The sequence below is a fragment of the Ostrinia furnacalis genome, unplaced genomic scaffold, assembly GCF_004193835.3.
Source record: "Ostrinia furnacalis isolate ACB-3 unplaced genomic scaffold, ASM419383v2 OfSCF7680, whole genome shotgun sequence".
Classification (NCBI taxonomy): Eukaryota; Metazoa; Arthropoda; class Insecta; order Lepidoptera; family Crambidae; genus Ostrinia; species Ostrinia furnacalis.
This window is the reverse complement of record NW_021137919.1, coordinates 1,011,964-1,039,581: the sequence shown is the minus strand read 5'-3', so window position 1 is coordinate 1,039,581 and position 27,618 is coordinate 1,011,964. Positions and strand designations below refer to the sequence as shown.

At 38.3% G+C, this 27,618-nt stretch overlaps 2 protein-coding genes across 3 annotated transcripts in view; both read right to left on the bottom strand.

Annotated features, from left to right (window-relative positions):
- Positions 1-12,645, bottom strand: part of LOC114365904 (hexokinase-2) — a 28,736-nt gene extending 16,091 nt beyond the window's left edge. The window contains exons 1-2 of one of the 2 annotated variants that reach the window (XM_028322613.1): positions 12,516-12,645; positions 256-469 (exon numbers count right to left, since the gene is read on the bottom strand). In XM_028322613.1, coding sequence (XP_028178414.1) covers positions 256-447 — 192 coding nt within the window. In that variant the 5' untranslated portion in view covers positions 448-469; positions 12,516-12,645. Of the gene's footprint in view, positions 1-255; positions 470-8,287; positions 8,383-12,515 lie in introns of those variants that run through there. The other variant, XM_028322614.1, reaches the window with a different exon arrangement.
- A 1,210-nt stretch (positions 12,646-13,855) lies between these two features.
- LOC114365894 (histone-lysine N-methyltransferase PRDM9) lies at positions 13,856-25,875 on the bottom strand. The gene is made up of 10 exons (XM_028322598.1): positions 25,675-25,875; positions 25,490-25,593; positions 24,689-25,315; positions 22,536-22,629; positions 21,362-21,482; positions 21,163-21,263; positions 19,856-20,004; positions 18,925-19,059; positions 17,213-17,356; positions 13,856-16,140 (listed from the first exon to the last, which is right to left on the bottom strand). The coding sequence occupies exons 1-9, from the start codon at positions 25,780-25,782 to the stop codon at positions 17,257-17,259; spliced, it is 1,539 nt and encodes a 512-aa protein (XP_028178399.1). The 5' UTR covers positions 25,783-25,875; the 3' UTR covers positions 13,856-16,140; positions 17,213-17,256.
- Positions 25,876-27,618: the final 1,743 nt, after the last annotated feature.

Sequence of the window (27,618 nt, the reverse complement as noted above, 5' to 3'; positions counted from 1 at the left end):
TTCGTATGAGTACACATAACTACGAACCTTACTATCATTGTATTGCCGACTCGCTTTTACCACTTTCACCATCTCATTTTTATCTCTAAAGGATGCTCCTTCACTTTGTCCCTTGTGAACTGTAAAGAACCGCATCTGCAGATGCAATTGCGTATATCTATCCACTTCTATCCGACGAATTAGAGGAAGAATTTTCTTAGGCAAATCTTCTGATAAGCCAATGAAGACTGGAGTGAAGACTCTGGGGAGGCTTACCTTGAGCGCGCGCGCCTGGTCTTCGATCCTGAGCGGCGGCGGCAGGAACTGCTCGTCCCAGCGGTCGTGCGCGAGCGCGGCGTGCGCGTGCGCGTGCGCGTGCACGTGCCCGTTGAGGCGCGCCTCCAGCAGCCCGTTGGGCACGCCGTTGCTGACGCCGGTCACCACGCCGTTCTCTACTGCCGTCGACATGGCTGCTAATGTAGTGGATTATCTGGAATTAAAGTAATTTGGTCTTGAGTAAAAGAACGCCTCATCACAGTCCGTCAGGGATTTAGGAGTCACAGAACTATGAACTATAGTTGATTGAGCCCCTATACGTAGTACTTCGTTCGTTGTGGATAAAAAAAAAAAAAAAAAAAAAAACTTATTATTATTCTGTGCCGTAATTCCTTTTAAGTCGTGTTCATATTCTGGGGCCTGCGATGGTAAAAAAAATAATTGTTATCGGTTTCAGAAACAACTTTTCAGTAAAACCAATGATCAAATCATAAAACTAGTCTATCAAACCAAAGATGATGATGCTGAAAAATATTAGTTTTGTTTTTTTTTTCATAAAAATGTACCGAATTTTAAAATACGAGCATTTTTACAACATACGAGTATCTACATGATAACCCGGCGTCACCTGTCGCAGGGCGATAGTGAATTGCTTGACCCGATGAAATTTCCTATGATTAGCTTATCAGTAAATATAGAAACTGAAACGCAAATCGTGGCGACATGACAGTTTTAATATAAGACTAGCCTTAGCACGTGGTTTTGCTCAAGAAATTACAAACAGGTGAAACAGGCACCCATCGGAACACACGCATGTTTGAATTCCCTTAAATAAATAGCTGTCCATCACATTTGATTTTTTCCAGAGTTGTGTACTACAAAAATATTTACCGACTGACATTTTAATATCATTCGACGACAATTCACGGGTTATAAAAACATTGATAGCTTATTATTATGTTTATTACAAAACGCCTTGTTTTTAAAATATTTGTTAAAAAGAGAGATAACTGTATAAGGAAAATTATGCTAAACTCAAACTAAAAGCTTTTAATACGTGTTTGCAGACATAATAGTTACATTTAGAAACTGAATTTTTACTTGTCTCCAGCTGCTGGCGGCTCAGTGATTGTTATTTTTACAAAAAAAAAATATTAAGTCATTGATAAAGTTGACTCTACTATTCCAGCGATTATTCAAGACAGACAAAGTATTAAAACCATGAAAAATAAACTTCAATTTATATGATCGTCTAATACTAGCAAACGTAGAGACACCTAGTACCAACGTACGTACAATCAAAACAAACATTTAGCTATATTTATGCACGTATTTTCACTTGTAGATAAAAGGTATGTGGTTGGATAACAGGCATTAAGATTTGACAAAAATGCGCGCTTTCAGACATCTAATCTATATCGATATCCACTTCTTCGGCGAGCGATAGCAATATCTATCTTACTTGTGGGTGACTTTAATTACCCTGATTAAGAACTGGTTCGAGGTAGCTGATTACGAGTGTAGTGTAGGTAATAATTTGCATTTTCGTCGAAATATTTATTACTTCTGCACACCCTAGGGGTCCAGATCTACAAGAAATCCACATACTTTGGGAACCGCTTTTCTTTTAAAGGTTGCTGGTTTTCCGGATGTATGCAAATGTAGAGACAGGATACTCGACATAGAGCATGTCGAGGACTTGCTACACAGGAAGGTATAACGCAATACCAAATGCAGCATAATGTCAGTTCACGGTATTTGTCTGCTGCTTTACTAGTTTGCTCTACCTACGCTGCGTCATTTCAGCAAGCCCTTAGAGTTGGTTCTTCTTGTAAGGCTTGGACACGCAAAATTTCCAGCCCACTTAAAAAGGATGAGAATGGTCTCTACAGACAAATGCGAATATTGTCAGACAGACGCTGCAGACCTAGACCATATGATTCTACAATGTCCAGCCTTTAAAATGGAGAGGCTACTGCTAGTGGGTGGCTTACTAAAGATATACCAAGATGGAAATATTCCCCGCCTCTTGCCATCCTTACTAGCGAACGAAAATTCATATCTCCATATTTATCAGTACATTACTAGTACATCAATAGAACTATGAAGACCACAATGAAGACTTAGAACAAAATAGACACAGACGCACAGAAGAACACAGAAACAAACACACTGAGATGTTTTACCAAACAGTGCAATACAAGAAAGAATTGGCCGTATGGATATACAGGGTGTTTGGCGCATCGTGTGCCAAAATGATTTGGCGGATAGAATGGGTCATTTCCTATATTTTCAGCCCCCATAACACATTCCATGTCAGGCGGCTACTTTTATATTAAGTTTTTAGTAATTTCACCAAAATACCCAAATATGTCATTTAATTTCGATTTAAAAAAAAACTACTAAGCGTAGCCTCAAAGTAAATATTTTGTTTTGACGTGCATTGATATAGGGTTGCATCAAATCTAAATTTACTGGCAAATATCATCTAGTTTTTTTTTAATTCAGCTTTGAACTTTTCCGAAAAGTTAAAAATGGACTGAACATTTAAGTTTACATGGCTATAAATTTTTTTTTAAAAGAGATAGCGATCTTCGGATTTTATCAAAACTTCTCTAGTCTATCCCCATTCAAACGGTATACTAATCTTGTTTAAATAATAACAACAACTTCACAAATTCCCTAAATTAGTGCATTGACTCTATTCGGACTGATTTGCGAAATTTGTGTTTATAGCCCCTTTTTGTGTGAATAACACGTTAAATACCTACAGGTAAAAAATATTTATCTTATGCAATGTAAAAAACCTTTTCTCTATCGTTTTTCAATGTGGATTTCTTGAAATTAAAGACGAAAATAATTATTTTGATCGTTTATTAATTATTACAAATTTTGTTCAAAATGTCCGCCTCGGCAACGTATACACTCACGACATCTTCGACTGTTGTCGTATGCAGCCTCATTTCTCTTTTTATTACTATAAAGGCGTTTTCTATTCGTTGTTGTAGTTCTTCTAATGTTTGAACTTCCGTTACGTACACCAGTTCATTACCTCGTCCCCAGACGTAAAAATCTAACGGAGTTAGGTCTGGGGAACGTGCAGGCCACTGTATAGGGCCAGTCTAAATTAGAAGAAGATGTCGTTACTTAGTGTATACGTTGCCGAGGCGGACATTTTGAACAAAATTTGTAATAATTAATAAACGATCAAAATAATTATTTTCGTCTTTAATTTCAAGAAAACCACGTTGAAAAACGATAGGGAAAAAGTTTTTACATTGCATAAGATAAATATTTTTACCTGTAGGTATTTAACGTGTTATTCACATAAAAAGGGGCTTTAAACACAAATTTCGCAAATCAGTCCGAATAGAGTCAATGCACTAATTTAGGGAATTTGTGAAGTTGTTGTTATTATTTAAACAAGATTAGTATACCGTTTGAATGGGGATAGACTAGAGAAGTTTTGATAAAATCCGAAGATCGCTATCTCTTTTAAAAAAAAATTTATAGCCATGTAAACTTAAATGTTCAGTCCATTTTTAACTTTTCGGAAAAGTTCAAAGCTGAATTAAAAAAAAACTTGATGATATTTGCCAGTAAATTTAGATTTGATCCAACCCTATATCAATGCACGTCAAAACAAAATATTTACTTTGAGGCTACGCTTAGTAGTTTTTTTTTTAATCGAAATTAAATGATGCGATTTGGGTATTTTGGTGAAATTACTAAAAAACTTAATATTAAAGTAGCCGCCTGACATGGAACGTGTTATGGGGGCTGAAAATATAGGAAATGACCCATTCTATCCGCCAAATCATTTTGGCACACGATGCGCCAAATACCCTGTATATCCAAAGCCGTAAAACCTATATAGAAAAAAAAAAAAAGTTCTCCTTGTCAACACACGTCAATATGCTCTACCACAAACCTCAAGCTCAATGTTCTCGTCTTGTCCTGCGCACACATGCGCGGTACAATAATACATGATGTATTGCACAGCGTGGCGCAGGCGCGGCGGTGACGTAGCGCCGGGCCCCCGCACACCGCGCGCGAGAGGAAAAATAAACGATTTTCTTTTCGAGCAAGATCGTAAAATTTTAATTTCAGAGTAGCGGCTAAATGGACGATGTTTTCTAAAATATCGTTGACAACATGATAACAGTTTTAGTTAGGTTAGTGATAAGAATACTTAAAATATAAGACATTTCTTTAGAAGACTTTTTGTAATTTATATAAACTGCACTAATAAATATACTCATATTACTAAGCTTACTGCTCGCGATATGCTACTACTTTTTCAGGAGATATCTAAACATCCTTACCGTACACGTGAGTTTAGCAAAATTTGACCTTTATTTATCATTGAAATGAATTCCTGTTTTATCAAAGCCTAATCATGCGTAATCCCTTCTACAAAATACTGGAGATATTATGTTGATTATTGTCAATTGATAGGCAAGATACGTTACTTAACAATTCTAACACTGCTGCATGCGTGAGTGACTAGAATAAAGGATAAGTTTTGCGCGTAAGATTCGTTGAAAATGTTACTAAACATTAGAATTTGAAAAAGTTCAAACAGAATCGCACTAATAACAACCGCGTATCTTTAGCGTAGTAGACAAGTTAATATAAAAAACAGTAAATCAGCCCGAGTTACGTAAAGCAGTAGGTAGAAACAATAAATACTGCGCGTCGCGGGTTATCGCGCGCCGCCTTATCGGCGCCCTGACCCTGCTGTCCGCGGGAGCTGCAGAAGCTCGCTGGCGGAGTCATCTGGTAGAGATTTCTTTAAGCAGTAATGTACTGAAACTCTATGCTGGTAGAAGAATATATTACCTACAATAATGCCGCACACTTCAATAAATCATCATGACTTTTGATTTCACGATTGGAGCGAATAAATATTCATCATGATTATTTTTTGTTCATCAAGTGCCGTTGTGTTTTTATCGTATCTTCCGAATGGTTTATATTTTTTTTAACCTTCCACAAAATGATAAACGTTAAATAACAATTTAAATTATGTATTTCTTCAGTGCTTATTAAAGTAAATGACGGGAAAAACGTCTTTTCGCATTGTCCTCACTCACTGTAAGCTCGTGTCCTCGCTCTAGGCACAACCTTAGGGCGGTTATAAAATGTAGAGTCAATACTAAGAGCGACCACATCCGTGTGTAAGAGTTAAACTAGGTACAGAATATACAGTACTACAAAACACCTTGTGTACCTTGTTGTCATACAAAGGTTGAGTTGTCGTATCAATTGCGTATCTCCGCGGCACTGACCCCCTCTTGATATCTCCAATATCTAACTAATTGGATCTGGTTGGGTCTAGATTTATCCGGTCAATAAATAAATAGTTTCTTTGTGGCCTTATTACAAATTGTTTGTTAAAATTTGAAGCTTCGTATTTGAATAGAGATGACGCGCTGTAAACACTTTGAAATCTTTATATTTACCTACACAAGACGACGTAGAGCTAAGCTTAGACGTGTAGTAATATGTAATTAATGTTAATTATTTCAAAGTAAAACCGAAACTCAGTAATTAATTAATAAGCACTGTTTACTTGTAGAGCATAGGCAATCACACTTTTTTATTTATCTACCTCATTTAACAATTAACCTTTTAGACAAACAGCAATAAGATAACCCTGTGTTGACCTGAGTTTCCAAAATATCGTAACTTTTTATTGCCTGGCCGTTATCTAATAAAAACTTATTGCAAAACATATTAATTAGTGGGTACAGTGGTACTAACTTGAGACATCATTATTATTACTATGCTTGAGGGTTCACCTTTGGCGTGTATGAAAAATTGTATTATTACAAAAACATTACCAGCGATGTTACTTACACATTTTGCTAACTTACGAGTAGGTATCATTTGTTGTTTACTTGTTGACTTAAAACTATCTGTTTACTTATTATGAGTGAAAAAACAGTTTTAAATTACATTGTATCCGTAATTCTTAGAAAAACATTATCGAACTCTACATATTATGTAATACCATACTTATTATTATTATGTGGTAATACATAGAATCACAGAATATTAACAAGTACTCAATCAATTTTGTCTAGCGATGATACAGAATAATTATTTAGATACATTCTTAATTTATTTTTGTGCATAAGTAATTAATAGAATACAAGACTAAGAATAGTTCTGGTAAGATTACAAAACAACAGTTTTTTTTTTGTTACTTCTTAAAGCTATAGCTCAGGGCTGCAGAAAGTGATACTAATAGATACTCGTTGATGTAGGTCTTCTCCACAACATCCTCAAGAAAAAAACTTATCCAAATTATATAGTTATCGCTACTGTATCGTTTTTTATTGCTCAAATGTAAGCTGTTATCGCCGCTTCAAATACCAGTCAACTATTAAGTATGCATGTTTTGAACGCCTCCGACAAAATTAGCATAGAGCCGGTACGTCAGGTTGTGTCAACACCGGCAACACAAGCTTACATCCAACAAGTTTGCGTTACTTAATAAAAACTGGCAATGTGAGTTAAGTACTCACGTGTAGAGGGCCCCGTAGCACATGGCTCTGCCTGTATGTTACATACACTTTCATAGAACCAGATGAATTCTAGATGATCATCTATAGTTGCCAAAGTCCCTTTTAAATAAATACTCTAAATATTTTTTCACAATCCTACGCTTCTCACATCCTTATTTGTATCCCAAATAACCAACTTGAACCAAGTCTAGTCACTTAGTTACATACATCTAAGAAAATTACCTGCAAGTGCAACAAACGGATGGAAAACTAATACGCGCGCTATGTATGTAGAGTTCTTTAACCGCAATCTATGAACTCGTTTACAAGATATTTTTTAGTCTCGATGGTAAATTCATAAAGTAACTTTGTGTCTTGTCACTATAATAAAATCTGTAGCTTATACGCTTACAACTTTACCTAATTTCTACGAGTATCGTAGTATGCAATTATCAGATTAAATTGTTTTGTTCCATAGGCAAATAGTGAAGAACCTCAGTTCAAGTGCGAGGTTTTATTAGCGCTGTAATCGACAAAGAACCCTAACCCCACCTCTACGCACACACGCTACTGAGTAGGTAATACAACACCCAAACGTAAACATAATTAGGAAATCCGCAAAAATCTTGATTCGCGTTTATACTTTGCTTTAGACGAAAATGAAGGACAGAAAAATAAGTTCTGATTTGCTTGACTGATTTATGATTAAGTTTCTTGTCTCTACATTTTTAAAAGCGTAATCTATCACATTTCAAAGATATAAGTCCACAATTTGGGCTGTTTACCCAAACTTTAATATTCACTGAGCAGCAACAAATACAAAGAAACACAGAGTAGAGCTAATTTAAAGAGATCCCAACTTCCAAGATGTCGTACGGATTCATCCTAAATTGCTTTCCTAAATAGCTAGATGTGTTTCTACTGTCTACGTAAGTATAAAGTATAAACCAACTACTAACTAACTAGGTAGGTATAGTGTCTTTAGCACTAACGAAAACTGTGTGAATCACTTTGATTGAATATGTAGCTACATTGCGTGCATGGTGTAGGGGCTAGCGGTGCATAAAAGCTATCTGGGAGTGCCTATTTATCAAACGGTGTTTTAGTTATGGAAATAAATATTTTGAATTTGTATTTTGTACGTATTGACGTACTTACTGGTCTGGTGAAGTGGCAACCCAGAAAGGAAAGCGGTCAAGCAACCTCAAACAGTACAAAGCTGTATGCCGCATCTGCGCTTACGCACACTAAAAGGGGGTGCTATTACGTTATAATCATTGATCATGATGATTGTGCTTATGACAACATGACTAATCTACCACTGCAATGACTATAGTTAGAAATCTACTACAGTTTGGCCTTCAATGAAACCTTTACTAGTGAAGAAGGAGTCGTTAAAGTGAAGGTATTTTTATGTTATTATAATGATGATAACGATACCTTATGTAACTCTTGAAGTAGCACGAGTACGTTTACATGAGCTATTAAAATATAATGTGCATTCAAAAGATACTACTCACGTGCTCTGCGCGCTACCACAAACAACAATTAATCTGTAGACACAATCTTAATTGTCGATCTGTTTCTGTCCACTGCGACCGAGGACATTATCTAGAATGGTCGAGAAGGAACCAGAGTGTTCCCACGAGGCGAGGGGTCGCCTCTTATCACCCTCGTGAAGATAAGGTATTGACAATGTGACAGATTTGCTTCATTAACTCGGTACAATAATATTGTTTGAGTTTCACACAAATTAGGAACAGCCGCGAACGCCCGCGCCTTTGAGTATTTTGATGTTCTAGGCAAATGAAAGTTTCAAGTGTATTTTAAATTCTGTTTTTTAAATCACTGTGCTAAACAACACCCCGTATGTGCACGGAGGCAATGCGGGTAAGTAACGCAACGGTGCGGTCGTGTTTGCCCACGCCACACACCCTCAAGGCACACAGCGCCGCCGCCCACTCCTGGACTAATTTAGCCTAGGAGCTGGTCCCATTAATAGTGGGATTCAAATCTCATTAGTTATTGGGTACAGGTACTCAATAGTTACCAGGTACCTACCCATTTCATTACAAACTGTCAAAGTTCAAAGTTTAGTACTTAAATGCATGCGCAGAAAATACTTTATATGCAAAGTGAAAAGCACATAACAACCTGGTTCGAATTTAATTCATCAATCTACTTACTACCAGTATATCAATGCCAAATTCATTTATCTAGTCTGTACATATCTTGATTTGGCTACAATCAAAACTGATCGAAGAGTTACGATACAAATTGAATTCATACATTGTCAATGCAACGCTTTGTATTATTAAAGTTGCTAAGGTATTCCAAAATTATGTTTACTCATTTCAAGTCAGCATTTCTGATAAAGAAAATAGATACGTAAACGAAATCAAATCAATAAAATGCCCAAAGTTCCATAATGATTTTTATCATAAGATCAGTACACACAGGAACGTTTTGTTACTTGATTGACAAGGCTGTCGCCCGGCTCCCGCCCTAGCCGAGGTATAAACACGTGACGTCACGCGTCACACGTCACCCGCGAGCAAAGATAGAGCGACGTGTTTGATCCACATTGATGAGTTTGAACTCCATTTGTATTCCTCAATTAATTAAACGTGTGCGAGAATTAAACCAGCATGATTAGGATATTACTAGACTAGCTTGAGTCAGCCATTGCTTGGCGTAGAGATTACAGGCAGACGAGCAATGCCAGACGACCATGGCGGCTCAAAGTCGCATTTACTTCGGCTATTATAGGTACTTGTACATCACAATAAAGAATTTGAAAGTCAAAATATATAGCTCTATTGCGTATTCAGTTTCTTTAAGGCAGATTGTACACTACAGGCTGAACGAATGTCACAAGTAATAAAGCGATATTTTGGTATGATTGCCATTTGCAATTTATTAATGATGCTCAGCCGGAAATTGTATTGGTCTATAAGACTACACTTTTTGCGACGTCGAATGCTGCAAAACAACAAAAAGTGTGTTTGCCATCGCCGGTGACGCAAAAGCATTATCTAACGCGGGAAACAAAGCTACAAACACATGCGACCTCTCGAACTTGACCTTGCCATCGACTGATTTAAGGAAATTTCTGATTGCTCTACCGTGCCATAAATTGGAACTTGAGGACACTTATGAGAGAAAAAGTTAGATTTGATACAGCGACCCAGCTCTGAAGAAGACAAGAAACTAATTTGTTTATAAACTTTTGATAGTCCACAAGTTTTCCAACAAATTTTCTTCACCAAGAGTTCCAAGGGTAATCTGTGGATGAAAATCTTACTTGCACGATTTTCTGTAAATAAGGATGTCGAGCGAGATATGCCGATATTTGGAACCAAACAGTAGCATAATATTTACAACAAAATAATAACCATTTGTGTAATCTCACTAACAACATTTTAAACAGTTCATTTATCGCCATTACTTATATTGTTGTTCGTAGAATTCAAAGATAAATCACCAAAGTGCGTCATTTTTAATCTTAATTAAAGTCGGTTACAACAGCAGTCAATTAAAGTGAACGAGCGCAATCATAGAGCCGCCGGACGCCGCGACGTCCTGCGCGCCCCCTGCGCGTGGGGAAAGCTAACGAGCGGCGGATGTGCACTCGGGAACGGCAGCTCTACCATGAAATTGCATACTTGAAACGCGACAGATCTATCATTAAGTACCAATTGCAGTCTAAAAGTAGAAAATGAGAAAACAAAGAGACCTTGAATCAGATGGATGTTTGACTACCTAAATGTCAACAATGTTTACACTCGTCAAACTTAAATAAGTAGAGTCACGCTGCTGATAAAGCGTAGAAAGATTGTAGGTACACCAACATATGTTGGAGCACATTTTCCTGCGTTATTTAGATCAGGAGGAATATCAGTATAAGTATCTGATTAATAAGCAAATCGTCCATAAGGCAGTGTGCCATAATCTGAAAAATAATGGAGATAATAATTAGATATCGAAAGGCAGTAAATAAATATCAGAAATTATCATCCATTGCTATAAATTTAATTACTTAATACTGCCATAAAAGGGAAACAGAATAATTGGGTAGGGTGGAAGAAAGATGGTGTTTTTTTTTTCAGCTATAAACTGCAAGGAACTCAAAGAGGCCCAAGTCAACAAAGAGACGACCCAGAACCGAGCCGCCTATAGAGTCTAGAGACGCATGTCATGGAGGGCCAACCCCAAATAAAAAGGGAATGGGCCAGGCAAAGAAGAAGAAGAAAATCTGCAAGCGGTTGTTGATTGTACTTGCATAGAGACATCTAGAAACCAAAGCGGACCCGCCGAAGCGGCTGTAAATTGAGACGAGCTGGAATGTACTCAATTGACAACTCCAACCCGCTCGCGATTATGATGGATGGAGCCGGCAGAAGTCAAGCGCCTTCGCAGACTGTGCGCGGGCACTAATAGAATTCGTTTAAATAAATTGCTATTCTCGGACACTCGATATTTAAAACGACTCGTTCTGACTCTAAGACACGAATGCAGTTGCATCGGACATTAATCAGGTTTATCGAGAAACGTTATGTAATCCACGTCTCTCGGACCTCGCGCTGATGAATATTTACTGCGGGATGTGGCTCCCATTCAAGACCTAGCACACGCTTTATTTATAACTCCTCAATAGTACGAGGCGCCTCCGTTCCATGACATAACCAATTCATACAGCATCTCGTAAATTTAGCGCCATCCTTCAATTGATAGAATCAGAACTCATCGAGAAATAAAAATAGGTACGAAAGCGAATGTTATAAGAATAAAACCAGTGGGCGACAAATACATAAATCGTACCGACAAAACACCACAGTAGCACGCTGTGTTTGTTTAGTAACAGACACGCCTTTACTCATTAATTATGTACATTGAATTATTGATTACAGGAATAAATAAAATTTATCATTCTTATGGACATTTACCCAGACTGATACTGAGTTGAAATTGTTCTTCCAAACTGTCTCGCATTTTGTGATCAATCATGTGCGCCCTACGCACTTTGGGATCTATTTACGAGCAACTCGCCTCTCCTATCTGTTGACGCTGCCGAATTTCTATCGGATAACGATAACGCGAAATATAATACAATTAAGGGGGCCTATGTAATTAAAAACACATATTTACTTTGCTTGAGAAAGAAATAAGCTTTTAAGGCATTAAACGGCGCGGCTAAATACATTCTCGTCAGAAATGTAATGTTTTTCAATTCGGTTGGTAATTATTTGAATAAAATATTTTAAAATCTATCATTAAGATATTAAAATTCTAGATTTGATAAGATATTGTTTAATTAATAATTTAGTAATATGTTTATTTAAACGATGTAATTAACTATTAATTTAGCATTGGAGTATTTGGAGTGCGTAAATAAGTACAAGTTTTGATTATGTACGAACTATTAATATTAGTGTCTCATCAATATTTTATTACTTTGCATTAACATGTTTATTTTGCGAAACAAGAATGTCATCTATTTTTAATCGTAATAACTTCGTAGTTAATTAAACGATTTAAAACGTATTTATGTATGTAACATAAATCAAATATAGTGAATGTATTTATTTTTAGTGAAAAACATTTTTACGTCTTGTCGGCCGTCATACATGCCGAAAATATATTAGTTAAGTGGTCCGCCGAGCAATCATGCCCGAGAAGGCTATTGACTGATGTAGAGCAATTTAAATTGCACTCGTGTTGGGGTGCAGGCGGTGAGGAGATACTCACATGCGAGTCCTGTGATTCTGCGTGTACGCACAACGCGGCAAGTGTCGGGAATGTTGGCAACGCGACGCGAGCGCTCGAGTCGGAGGCCGGGTCGGAACTGGCCGCGGCCGTCCCTCCCAGTGACTGATAGCGGCGCGATAAACAGACCGCGAGGGCTCGCGGCAGGCGGCGCCGAGCGTCATCGAGGAGGCTGGAGGCTGGGTGTCCTGAGAGTCCTTGACACACCCGCGCGACGACCCAGGATCTTCGGAAGCTTGCAGCAGATGAACAGTAGATTGTCTACTCACTCCTTCAAATCGTTGAAGTACTATTCAACAAATTGATGCCAGTCCATCGAGCAAATGGTGTTCTTGATGATGATTCATCCGTCCGATTACGGCCATGGCGACCACTTCGACTCCTGTCTTAGTGGCGCTGGTGCGTCCGAATCATGATCATCAATGTGCGAGGTTCGGAGGTGTTCTTATCTCGTATATTACAAGCACACAAGTAGTAATAGTAACTTTTCTGTGATTTTCTTCCTGGGAAACTGGATTCCTAAACTTGTTCTAGTGGTGACCTAGTTTGCCTTTCCGAGACTGTCTGCGGAGAGAGCGGTGGCAACAGTTTACTAGCGTCTGGCTACTGATTAACTTAGCCTATTTCTTTAATAGAAATTGTACGTGACCTATCGTTAAATTTCTAACTTACCATAGCATCCGTTATAAATCTCTATCTATAGAAATGGAAGCTTACAGTTATGTAATTAACTTAAACGCTCACCTTTTTAAGCTACCCGTTCGTCAACGCTGCTCTCTCTGGATGTCGTCGGGACTCCATTAAAACATCCTCCACTTTTTCCCCATTAATTAATATCATTTATCAAAACTGGAACTACCTACTATGACTTACGTATTTGTGAATTGACTACACTGCAGAAAAACCGATCAACTGAAGTGAAACGAATGCGGGTGTTTTTTGTTGACAAACATAATATTCGGTCTACCCTCATATTTTGCTAATTATCGATGCGCCGGTACCATTACTAACTCACTTCTCACTCGAATTAAAAAAGGTACTTGTCGCCAATCCAAGTTTTACCAGAGTAAATACAAATGAGTAGCTCATCTTCATAGAAACCAGAGTAAATACAAACGAGAGTACGCACGCTCACATACAAACCGCGCTCGGTGCGTTTCTATGAAGATGACCTACTCATTTGTATTTACTCTGATTTTACTCTATGCACCTACGTATTAAATTTGAGATACGTCCCCAAAAGAATAGACAATAAACATCCGCACAACGAAAGCTCCCGTTGCAAGTCTTTTAAAGGCAAGTCAAGAAATGAAAAAAAAATATTATCTGGGTAGTAATGTTTATTAACTAATGAGTGACTACACGCTTAATTTAACGTATCACATCTGAGGCACTTGTGAACACCCTGTGTAGCGCGTTCGTGTAGATCTTTTGTTAACAAATTCTACAATTAAAACTAAAAAAATAAATCTTAAAAGTGAAACAAGAGTCTACATCGATATTTAAACATCCACATTCAATAGTTTTGAGTTTCCTACTAGGTATGTATGTATAATTGTATAGACAACTCGAATACGAGTTTTTTGTTTATGCATTTTATTATAATAACATTTTAAATAATAATGTGCATTAAATTAATTATTAAATTTTTATATCAACTTATTATGTCTTTCTAATAGTCAAGCTGCTTTTATAACTTTCATAAGTATCATTCATCCATCATATCATGTCAAATCTTAAATATTATTTTGATTGCTTTTACAGTTTACTTTAAAGTAATTTTTCAGCATTCTGTATGTATTTGTCGGCCAATAACAATTCTAAGCAGTGCCGTCAGTACACCTCATAAAAATAACATTAAAGGTAAGTAGTACACAGAGCGCGCTACACGTAACAAAATATTCAAACAACATAGAACATGAATTAAATACTAATACCTGAATTGGACTTTTAAATAATCGACATAAGATCTCCAATACTGCATCACATTGATAGTTTAGGTACATAAAATCATTAGGACCAACACAAAAATACATAAAAATCTTTGTCTCATCTCAAACACTTGTGTCCCGAATCTGAACATACCTCACGAAATGCTGCAAAGTTACTGCCATATGCCAAACTGTGTAAACTGTAAGTTGATTTCTGTTGTAATCATGTTTAAGTAATATTAACTTCGTGAGTGTACAGAATAGGAACACAATGAGTGTAGTATGTGACGTTCCTTGGCGTTGGATTTTTAACCATGATCGCATTCATTCTCATATTTACACAATATAATCATTTATAAGTATACATACTTTTCCGATTTTAGGCCCGTATTATATGAAACTGCATTCAAGCATGAATTTAGATAGTAGCCAGTACATAATTACCATAATTATTAAAACAAAACTGTCACAAACAGTTTTGGTTGTTAATAATACGGGCCTAAATGCTGATTTGTAACGAGTTACGACAAAATTTCACGGGCGGAGATATCTTAAATTAACAATGTTTAGTAAAAGTAGGAATCTAGACCAGTCAGTATCCAATGCACTTTACAACGAATTGTATTACTACAAAAACAATTAAACAACTCATGTAATAATATAAGCTTGAAATATTTAAATATACAAATGTAAATATTAGCTATTAACTTGATAACCAAAAATATACAATGTTATGTAATAGATCTACTTGAAATTGATAATTAACTGACTTGATATTGACATTATTTAACTAGACGGAACTAAACCAGTGTCATTTTGGCCAATGAGAAGAGAAGAACGGTGATGACGGTTTACCCTGCGAATTATTTGGAACTAACTTGAATTTCACTACTGGCCAAAATATAGCTATGACGAGTCTTATTGGTAAAAAAATGTAGACAGACATAAAAAATATATGTAATAAATAACCAAGCTTAACAGACCAAAAAATTACTTACTAAAGTTATACGTACAACGATATCTTAAATATTACAAAAATTGCTTACGATTAACCTTACAGGGTGTGCTGCCCAATATTACACGATCGCTTATTTACATAGTTGCATTTACGTGCCGAAATTAATAGGAAATCCTCACCGATAGATCAACAGGTTATTTAAAATTATCACATTTAACACTTTGTGAGGCTCGTGTCGTATACTTCTATGGCGCGCATACGTTATACTCATTAATAAACATAATTATTATTATCCTACAACTTCGACACCATATCAACATTTCGCCAAACAAGGAGTACTAACTAAAGTACCATTTTTTTGGCTGGCACTTACAGTAAAATGGCAAATGCCCAAAATATAATCCGTATTCTAGTGTCTGAATGAGGTTTTTAAACGGTTTTATTTTAATACTGTTTGTGCATTTGTTAATTTGTATTGCGCGAATGCGAATAAGGAAACTTACGTCTAGATTACAACAATGTAACTCCAAAGAATCCAACAGAGAACCAAAAAGGGACCGAAAAATCTCGACCTGCCGCGACCAAGGGCCTAACGGAACCTATTTTCTAAAGCCATACGAAACGTATATTTATTAGTGAGTAAAACATATGCGCATTTATTTTACTTATCTTTAACTCAGTCTGTGAACGGTCCATGCTGCCAAGCTTGTGATGACATCTGCGATAATAATTAAAATTTTTAGTAAATATAAAATCACATCGAATAATACACAATACACATGGAAGCAAGATAAAGTCAATACGAGAAAAATAAGAGTACAAATAAGGTGTGACTGAGACTTCAAAAGAGCAACAAAAATATACAAAAACTAATAATAAGTCGGCCATAAAGGATTGCTGGTGAAACTGCCAGCAACAATATAAATATATTGTAAATATTTTGCATTTAAATAATTGGATAAATGGATGGCTTATCTGGCAGAATCTTGTTACGCAGAAATTCATTTGGCATAACTCACTTGGCATAATCTTCTTTAACCGAATATTTATAAGGCATAAACATTGTTAAGTATTTATCGATGGGCAGAATGTTTATATACCCGATTTTTTAATGGCATACTTTTTAGAATTTTATTTGGTATAATTTCGATTAGCATAATGTTTATTTAGCACCACGATTATTTGGCACCATTCCAATTGGCATACTATGCAGATGGCAGAATTTTATCAAATAGTTTTTAACCTTAAATTGAATTATAATATTGTAAAATTCAATATGTTATGTTACAAACATCACTGACAGAAACCAATCGCTGCAAAACCGATTCCACGTAGTCTTGTCTACTCTATCCCTAGAGTGTAATTCAAGCCCGCGTAGGCGCGAAGAGGCGAGGCATGCTTGCTTGCTTCTGATATATGGCAGTTCTGCCTTTTAATAATATGCCAAAAGACGATTCTGACTATGAACTTTCTGCGACATGATGGTTCTGCTTTTTAATTATTCGGAATATGCCTTACAAAATTATTAGTTTTGAAAGTATGCCAAATGAATGTATGCCTAACGATTTTCTGCGTAAAGATGATGGCATGCGTTGTTATGCATAGTGAAATTGTGATTTAAAAAGTTCTGCGAAAAAAGGTAGAACCTGGATCAATGTATTGCCTATGTGGTTCCGGCAGAATAGAACAGGTCTAGCCCGCTCATTCCGTAGATGTCGCAAGAGGAGAGGTTTTTGGAATCTATATTTATTTGGATTTTACGATGAGCGTAAAATGAACAACGCGCTTACCTGGCTGGGCGCGTTCGCTTGGGCTCGGTAGAAGGCAGAAGCGGCTAGATGCAGGTGGTCTTGAGGTGCATGGACAGCAGTCCCTTGGCCACGAAGCCGCGCCCGCACAGCGCGCACACGTAGGGCCGCGCGCCGCTGTGGTACCTGGACAAGTGGACAAGCCACGTCATGTACTCCGGTCACATGGGGGGAGCGGGGGCACGGTAATAATATCATACAGTATTTTAACTTCATATAAACCGACGAGCTTTCCTTCGAATTTCAAATCTCGGGACGTGGTCGAGATCCAAAAGTTAGGAGTGTCACGAATGTGCCGAACGGTAGTCGAAGGTCTAGTGTTAAAAATGACTAAGGTGATTGAATTTGACTGACCGTCTTAAACGGTCAAATTTGTCAATAACTGTCAGAAATGGTCATTTTCAGTCAGTTTGATTTGAAATGAAAATTATATTGTATAAAACCAGCTTTGGCCCACGACTTCGCCCGCCTGAAATTAAAGTAACAGATCATTAAGTACTCATTATGATTAGTAGATTCAAAATTATTTTAGTACATTTTTTTAAATTAAATCTACTAAACACAAAACAACACGCATTTTTATTCTATTCCATTCACAAAGTATTTTGTTTGTCTAAATAAAAAAAAATACAATCACAAAACTAGATCGAAATTCTAAGTAGACAGATGTAATTAGAATGGGTATGTAATTAAAATATGACCGAGTTGGAATACTGTATAGACAGTATTACCGTGGCGGGGGCTAAATGCAGATGGTCTTAAGGTCATGCACCTTGTACACAACAACACCGTGTTGACAAGGCACGTCACTACGCTGCTACTGGGAGTGAGGGCGACAGAATACGCGTGTAACTCTTGATTCGACTCAGTGAGTTGCATCTTTAAGACAATTTACTGTTTCGAAAGCTAAAAAAAGTTACATAGCGGCTATTCTCGGTGTTTCGTTACGAGATCGAATCAAAAATGAGCAGATTCGTAAACGATCTAAAGTCACTGACATAGGCCGAAGAATTAGCAAGCTGAAGAGGCAAAGGGCAGGACACATAGTACGCAGAATTGACGGCCGATGGGGCAACAAGATCTAGAATGGAGCAAGTATCGGAAAACGCAGCGTGAGACCTTCGACCATAAGGTAGACCGACGACCTCATTAAGGTAGCAGGAGGGCACTAAATGCATGCCACTACCAATCGACTGATGTGGAAATCATTTGGGGAGGCTTACGTTCAGCAGGGGATGTCCTGTGGCTGAAACGATAGCTAACTTCTTCTTGTCCTGTCGACAACAAACCTACACAGCGTCAGCTCAAATCTCCGCCACAAGAGTGGCGTTGTCAGTAGCCTTCATTAAATCTTCCTACGTGCAGTTGTTTGGGCACGCAGGACACGACATCATGTGCTTCGTCGACTGGCGAACAAAACCACACTTGCACTCCCAAGTTTAAGCCATCCAAGAATCCCCACCTGAACAGATTGGATACTACGGCCGAAATGCGTCCGAAGTCTATTTAAAGATTTCCATGTAGGCCAGGGGAGCTCATGTCCAGGCGGAGGACTCTCAGACATGGGACAAAAGGGCAGGGAAGATCAGCTCTCTCACGCCATAACTGCATCTCTCTTTTGACCGATGGTCATGAAGGAGAGAGGGCACACTTTAACGAAATGTTTTCGGCTTTTCAACCGTTATGATAGCTACCGTTCGTGGATGACGAGCGTGGAGCGCTGGCTGAAGGCCTTGCCGCAGTGCGAGCAGACGTGCGGCTTCTCGCCCGAGTGCACGCGCTCGTGCAGCGTCAGGTTACACTTCTTCACGAAGCCTTTGCCGCACACCCTGCAACGAGAAAGTTACTCTAATTATTTTAAACTAGCTTTCCGCCCGCGGTTTCGCCCGCGTGGAATTTTGTCTGTCACAGAAAAACTTTATCGCGCGCGTCCCTGTTTCAAAAACCGGGATAAAAACTATCCTATGTTCTTTCACGGGACTCAAACTATCTCTATGCCAAATTTCATCAAAATCGGTTGCGAGGTTTAAGCGGGAAAGCGTAACAGACAGACAGACAGACAGACAGACAGACAGAGTTACTTTCGCATTTATAATATTATTAGTTGGGATACTCGAATCAACCCTTATTACCTCACACTTGTTGGCTGCGGAAAGAGCGGTCAAGTTTGTCAAAATAACACCTCAGTCAAAAAAAAATCCACTTCACCGAAATTAAAAATACTTAAAGTACGGCCAACGAGAAGCGATACCAAATGTAAACAAACCCAATGTCATTGTCATTTGGAATAGTAGGGGTGGATTACACCACCTATCTTTAACGGTAACTATGACGATTACCGGTGCTCTTTGTATGGAATTTGACAGATTTTTGACGTTTGTCAAAGTTAAGGTAAGATGGTGCAAGTGTGCAACCCAGCCTAAGGGTTTGACTTTGACATATTTTGGCGGGAGAACGAGACATTACGACAAATACAGAAGACGGGAAGAGACAGAATAGATTGTCAATTCGAAAGTCGAATCGACCTTTTAATCATTGCATTTAGCTAGTGAGCATTATGCCGTATGTGGCTGGCTCGTATTTAGCCGCACTGTTTGTGTCTCGCACTGGGCACTGGGCACTCACTTGCACACGTTGGGCTTGTAGCCGGTGTGGATGCGGATGTGGAACTTGAGGTGCTCGCGCGAGGTGAGCGCCTTGCCGCACACGTTGCAGAGGTGGTTGTTGTCTAATGTTGTTGTGGTTGAGTCTCGCACCGGGCCCGGCACTGGGCACTCACTTGCACACGTTGGGCTTGTAGCCGGTGTGGAGAATATGAGTAGTGTTTGGTGTATGAATCAAGGAAAAACTAAAATATTTGGGGGCACGGTAGTGCAACCGCCAAGTCGAGTAAAATTTTTCAATTTCGGTCCAGTTTTCTAGATACATAACTGCTGTCTACAAAATACAAAAAGAAATGAGATCCCATCAAAAACAATACTTGTCAAAAAAACCAAGTCTCGCAACTTGGCCATCGCATGAAAACACGTGTAAATTAAATTATTTAGTGCGATGGCCAAGTCAATATATTTATGTAAAACGTTAAAGATTTCCTGGCATGGACTTGGTATTACATGGATCTCACAACTTTTTACCGTAGAACAACTGAGTTGCGAGACTTGGTTTTTTTGACAAGTATTGTTTTTGATGGGATGTGTTATTCTGGGTTATAAACAATAATACTGTAAAGTTTCATTAAATCCGTTCAGCAGTTTTTGCGTGAAAGAGTAACAAACATCCAGAGCCAGACATCTAGACATCCAAACTTTCGCATTTATAATATTACTAGCTTTCCGCCCGCGACTTCACCCGCGTGGATTTTTGTGTCACAGAAAAACTTTATCGCGCGCGTCCCTGTTTCAAAAACCGGGATAAAAACTATCCTATGTTCTTTCTCGGGACTCAAACTATCTCTATGCCAAATTTCATCAAAATCGGTTGCGACGTTTAAGCGGGAAAGCGTAACAGACAGACAGACAGACAGACAGACAGACAGACAGACAGACAGACAGACAGACAGACAGACAGACATACAGACAGACAGACAGACAGACAGACAGACAGACAGAGTTACTTTCGCATTTATAATATTAGTTGGGAAGTAGGATAGGATAAATAACTCTTTAGTTTCTACTTTAACTTTAAACGGGAGCATCAGCCAGCAAAATACGATGACTGTTCAAAGTAGGGATGTTATGGATATGTAGTTTCGGTTATGGATACGGTTACGGATATAGGAATAATATTATACCGGTTTCGATTACGGTTACGGATTTTTTTTTTATTTCGGATATCCGAAAGTTTCGGTTACGGTTACGGATATCCATAACATCCCTGGTTCAAAGGCAGCTCCGCTTTCGCTCCCGCTAGGCGGCGCTAGTGTCACGTGTCACCAACCTCATGTAGACGAAGCTCTCGGGACACAGGTCGCACACGAACCGCTTGGTGAGCTCCTGCGTGTTGGCCAGCGCCTCGCCCGACTTGTGCGTCTGACCTGCAACACAACGACATAGTATAAATAGTATAAAAGTTCACAATCACCAACAAAAGTATGCAAGTGAAACCGAATTGAGGATCGGGTGCGAGTGTTACCGTGCTTGAGGATCTGGTGCGGGTCGCGGAAGGTCTTCTCGCAGAGCGCGCACGTGTAGGGCCGGCGGTCGCGCTCCCAGTGCCGCTGCCAGTGCGCCGCCCACTCCGCCGGCTCCACCACCTGCGGCCACGAATTGTACACGCGTTATGACAAAAAGACCTATAGTCTGGTCTCTGAGCACGTAGAATTTTGTCCAATGACCCCAAGCTACCCATCCTTATCGCTCGCGCGTAATTATATTGCTGTCGCGACTGTGCGACGGGCGCCCGCAGTGAGTGTGCGAGGGCGACAGCAACATAATTACGCGCGAGCGATAAGGATGGGTAGCTTGGGGTCATTGGACAAAATTCTACGTGCTCAGAGACCAGGCTTTGGCTATTAGCATTAGTGCTAATGAATGTAGGTCATTATTACCAAGGCAAAATGGATAACCCAACTGCTAGCAGAATAGGTATGTTAGTACCAAAGCTGTGTGAACATTGATACCAGCGACGCCCTGGGCTATTCTGCGTGCCCGCAATATGTATTCGCTTCTTGCAAAAAAGCCCCATAAAATCGTGTGACATATCCTTTCAGATAAAATAACATTTATTTCTATGGTAAAATGGTTTGATATGGTTCAATATACACTCGGCATCAAATAAACCGCACCTCCCGCGACAAGTACTTCCAAACGTATGCATCCCCACATCCCAAAGTGAGGTATTTTTTCAAGTCACATTTATGGTATATGTTAATCATTTATCAAGAAATTAAATGTGTTTTTCTTTAAGGATATTTATTGGGCTTTCAAATAACACCAATATTGTTGGGGCACCATGAGTGTGTCAGAAGAAAATCTTTAAAGTTCGCGTCGCGGACGATGCGGTCAGGCCTGTTCATCTCCGCGAGTTTACATCGAAAACAAAACACGCACGATGGCCCACCTACAGGACACTATTCGACAAGGCCTCACTTACGAGCGAACATTGACTCACGCACGCGTATTCTTGTGTATGATGGAAGAAAATAATGGTGCTTGACTATTGAGACAGGCTAAATTACACCATATTGTTAATGACATTGAGCATACATTTTTTTAAATACCTTCGCGAAGTAAAACTTCTGTACGTAGTACTTATTATTATTCTGTGATGCGGTTTATTTATGTTGAGTATAGCTTGGAACACGCACCTTGCGGCAGCGCACGCAGCGCAGCGGCTGCTGGTCGGGCGGCGGCGGCGCGGGCGGCGGCGCGCCCCACGCCTCCGACGCGTCCACGTGCTCCCTGCGACACACCGCCAGCATTAACACTCACTTACGGCACCATTGACATTCACGAGGATCGACTTACGCAGCGTCCTAAGGCCCTTTTCACATGTTCCGGTTGCTGGCTAACCGGCGCCGGGTACCCGGTGGTGAAGTGTATGGGCATGCCGGAATAATTACGCCAGAACATGTGAAAGCTACGTACCATGCCCATACACTTCACCACCGGATACCCGGCGCCGGTTAGCCGGCAACCGGGACGTGTGAAAAGGGCCTAAAGCTTCCAACGCGTGCAGATCGCGTCGGCGATGGCGATCACTGCGCGTGCATAGGCCAATGCATTATATCAAAATGTCTTTATAGTATTCAGGAGTTCTATAATTTGAGTAGGATGCGATGATGAAAATTATGTATGAATAGGTATGGAGAAACATTATTGTATTTTAATTGTAATGTAAAATTATGTAAACTAATTAATTTTATAATTTATCAATATTAACAATTATTACTAACTATTGTAGAATATTTAGTAATGTACCTACGATACAAGATTTGCAACACCCTTACAGGGTCATAAGTTGAGACTAAGTTTAAGATCACCACCTATGTACACTTATGAAGCAATAAATAAATGATTATAATGATTATAATGAAAACCAACGTCGTGGCCTTCCTCACCGGGGGCCACGGCATATGCTGAGTGGGGTCCCACTGATGGGGATCGCTGTGCGACGAGGTGGCACTGCTCAGTTTACTTTCTCTTCCATTGTATGTTTTGTCACCTCTGTCTTATTTGCTTTTTTTTTTATTTACCTCTTTTGTCTTTTGTGATGTCCATGGCAAAAAATGTTTCTTTCTTTCTTTTTTTCAATGACAGGTCGCGCTTCCTGTCACTGGCCTATGATCGCCATCGCCGACGTGACGCCGGCACGATACGGCGCGATCATAGGAAAATAACTATTACGGGTCGCGCGACCTGTCATTGACCTTTGATCTGCACGCGTTGGTGTGGTTAAAGCTTCAGTGTAAGGCGCAGCAAGCATGGCATCCCTTGCTTGCAGCATTGTGCGACGTATCGTCAGGTCGTGTCGCGCTCGCCGCTGACTTGGGACACCATGTTCAAGAATTGTCTATAGATTGCCCCAATGAGTGGATAATAAATATCCTTAGAAATTTTACACCATATCATCTAGTACACATACTTTAAGTAATATTAACCAGGTTCAAGTCTTATAAAAAAAAATTGAATTTAAGACATTATAGTATATGAACTTCTTACATTGTCATGAATAAAATAACACCAATTTACCTAAATTACTACATGAGTCGTCTAGTTTCAAAACCCGCTAAAACGCTCCTGCAACTAATTTCTGTTTATATCTCTAAATGATGCTACTGCAATTTTCTCATCATACTGTTCAATCATTTTCGATCAAAATACACTAAAAGACTACTTAAGTAGCACTTAAAATTAGGTTTGTGTTACAAACTCCGCTAAAACGCCGTCTGTTTCTTTCAAAACCCTCTAAAAGTTGATTGACCAATGGTAGCACGGTATTTTGGTCACGTGACTGCGAAATCAGTATGGAGATTTTTTTTAAAACGTGGTTGCTTCATAATTTGCTCTTATCAAATCCCGCTAAAATACAACATGTCCGTTTCAAATCCCATTAAAACCGAATGTTCGTAACAAAATACGCCAAAATGAAAATAGTTTTCATTATAATTCAAATTATATTTAATTTAAAGATAAATAGCAATTACTGTTAGTATTGCCAGATGACAATAATAATTCGTATCATTTTTTTTTTGCCTAAGGCCATGGATATGGATAAGCGGTTTTTTTCAATTTCTCGAAATCTTATCAAAATCGTTTTAGCGGGATTTGAAACTAGACGCCTCACATAGCAACCCCCACAAAGGAATTAAATAACTGTGTTGTATATTACAATCTTACATGCATATTTTTACAATCTTAGGTGTGAATCAATTAAGAGAAATTATTATTTTTTCAAAAAATAATAATAGGGCAAAAACACCCACACACTAGAATAATTGAAAGAATAAATGGGGCATACCTATAGTGTTGTAACATGTCATTCCTGTTAAAGCATTGCATGAAGCAAATGCAACACTGGTACATGTCCTCATTGGGCTCTCGCTTCACCAGAAGGTCTGGGGCCTCCTCCTTGTAGCCAAAGACTACCTCTTCCTTCATTACATCCATAGGTATTGGTACTGTTGGTTTCTCCACCATTGTGACAGCAGTATCATTGGGCAAAGTGTTTATTAGCTGCTCCCAATCTTTTGGTTTCTTTTTTCTTCCTCGTTTAGCCTCTCCATTAGCATTTGGTTTGCGACCTCGTTTCTTTTTCTTCAGTGATATAAGGGAAACATTATCATCACTATTGTCAGTAGGAAGATCAACAGGATTATCAAAATGATTGTTAGATTCAACTTCCATTTCTTCTTTATTCTCTGATTTTACCTCTGATGGTGACAATGATGTTGGTTCAACTTTAATTTGAACTTCTACATTGGGTTTATTTGATGATTGTGTGGGTTCCGTCGCCAGTTCTGTCTGTGTGCCCTGCTCTCGCCTACTACAGGCAGCAGGTGAGGGTGCAATAGTTTCTTGTTTAGTAAGTGTGAGATCTACTGAATCATTTAGGTTTGTCTCCACATGCCGCATCATCTCTCGTAACCTGGAAATTTTGTTACAAAAAAATTAATAAATAGTTTTGTTAAGAACTTTATAATAGCTTTCAGCATCATGAGCTAATGAGCAACATGAGCACACGGTGATCGTCAGCTACTGCAAGCTATCGTTTCTTAAATACTGGCGTCCAGGAATGAGTAATTAAGTGTGGAAAACTAACCTGTCCTGGGCTTCAATTGCTTCGTTACAGAACTGGTACAAATCGTTCACTTTGCAACTGCAGCGATCACAGACCTTCTGTGGCAGCCGGTCCATTTTTTTCACCTGCCGAAATCACCACAACACTCATTAAATTAGGTTAAAATAACAAACCAAAATGCCATTAATAAATAACCTCATATTTACTTTAAACGGCAAGTATAATTCCATTTTCAGGTACAGAGCATTTTCCTCATCAAATAAATTATTGTTTACGAATTTTGTAGAACAACACAATCTACAAATTGACTCCATAATTATTTTAAAAGTGATTTATCATAAATGCTTCGATGTTTACGCCTTGTGAAAGAAAGTGACAGCTATAGCTCGGCCATTTGTCAAATATTGACCTTCCACAGTCAGTGTTGCCAACATCAGTTGGAGTCTGATTTGAGACCCAAAAAGTATTTTAGCTATTTAGATACGTAGAGATATATCGACGAAAGGGCAGCGGGTGGGCGGACGCGGAGATGAGGCGGAGAGGCGATGCGCCAAACTTTTGATTAATGAACACACAATGTTTGTGAAGTTAACTTACTTCACTGAATTGCAGATATTCAAAACATTGGAACTTTATGAACGAATTGATAAGAGATATGTACGTGTTTCTACAAAGTTTCAATTTGTTTGGCTCACATTTTAATTTATGAACGATTTGTACGTCTTATTTTATAAAGTAGTAAATAATAAGTATTTTTCTAGTTCCTGATCTGTTGAAAGTTTCCTGAATATAGTGTATACAATTAACTTTTATCAAAATACCTAAAAAGTATAATAAAAGTAGTCTTAAAAGTTTTTAAAATATTAATTATAATAGTACTTAAAATGCAATATTATAAAAAATCAGGTCAAACGTCCACATGTCAGGTTGGCACAAAACCACCACTGAAGCACACTGAAGTGTGTAATCATAGGATTGGGGTATAGGCCAAAACCAATTAAACTCATATGATATTATTGTCTCCTCATAGTTTCTGTTGACTTGAAGTGTTTCATTATTATTATATTTATATTGCCTTGCCTAAATAAATGCAAATCTGCAATTACCTACAGTCATTTTACAAGCGAATTTATTTAAACTCTAGGACCTTCACCCATTTTACCTACATTAATATTAAGCTGACCCAGGAGACGTTGCCCTGCTGACACACCACGACCAACTGCTGCGCCGCCTACCGGGTTCGATTGTGTTTTCAAACCATCCAGGAACCAATTGTTATTAAAATATACATACAATATTTCAATCAAATCAGTTCAGCCGTTTAGGAGTTTGGTGACAAACACATGTACAGAAAATTTTTATACATTAATCAAGTAAGTAGATACCTATGCATTGCGTTGAGTATTTATGCAACCCGAAACATCTGAATTCTGAAATAGTATTGTTGAGAGAAACGAATAAAGTTTTCGGTACGCTAAAACATAATATTTTTTCCAAATACCTATATACCTATATAGGTACATAAATCGGCTAGTACCTAATTATTATTATGATTTCAGCAGAAATATGAAATTTCTAAAGCTAGTACTTTTCGCGCGATAGCCGCGATAAGTGTCGACTGCCACTTATCTTTATCTTTATCGTGCCTCGGCAAATAAAGTGTAAAAAACCAGATAAAGGCAAGGTACCATTGTAACTGAACTAACATTAACGTTCATTTCCCCAAAGTATACAATCTATTCCTGACTTTCTTCCATCCTACCTATATGTTATTTGCAGTTAGTGTTTGTTTAACCGTATGCAGTCGCCCTATTTGTCAAAGGGTGTCTTGCCTAGAATGATGATGATTATTTGTGATTTGTTACTAGCACTGATTTTATTTTTGGTTTCTTTAACAGTTACTGCCACTTTTTCTTTTTGTACACCTTTTAAAAAAATCTAATAGCCGCGCTATGTTGGTTATTAATTAATAGAAATAAAAGATTATATCTACGACAATACTTACTTACCTACCTGGCTGGATCTATATTACTTTGTATGCTAAAAGGATTTTTTATACTAAAAAAATTGGAAAATTTCAGTTGGAATAATACAAAATACGTATAGAGAGGTATTATTATGAGTAGGTAGGTAATCTAGTATCACTCTCT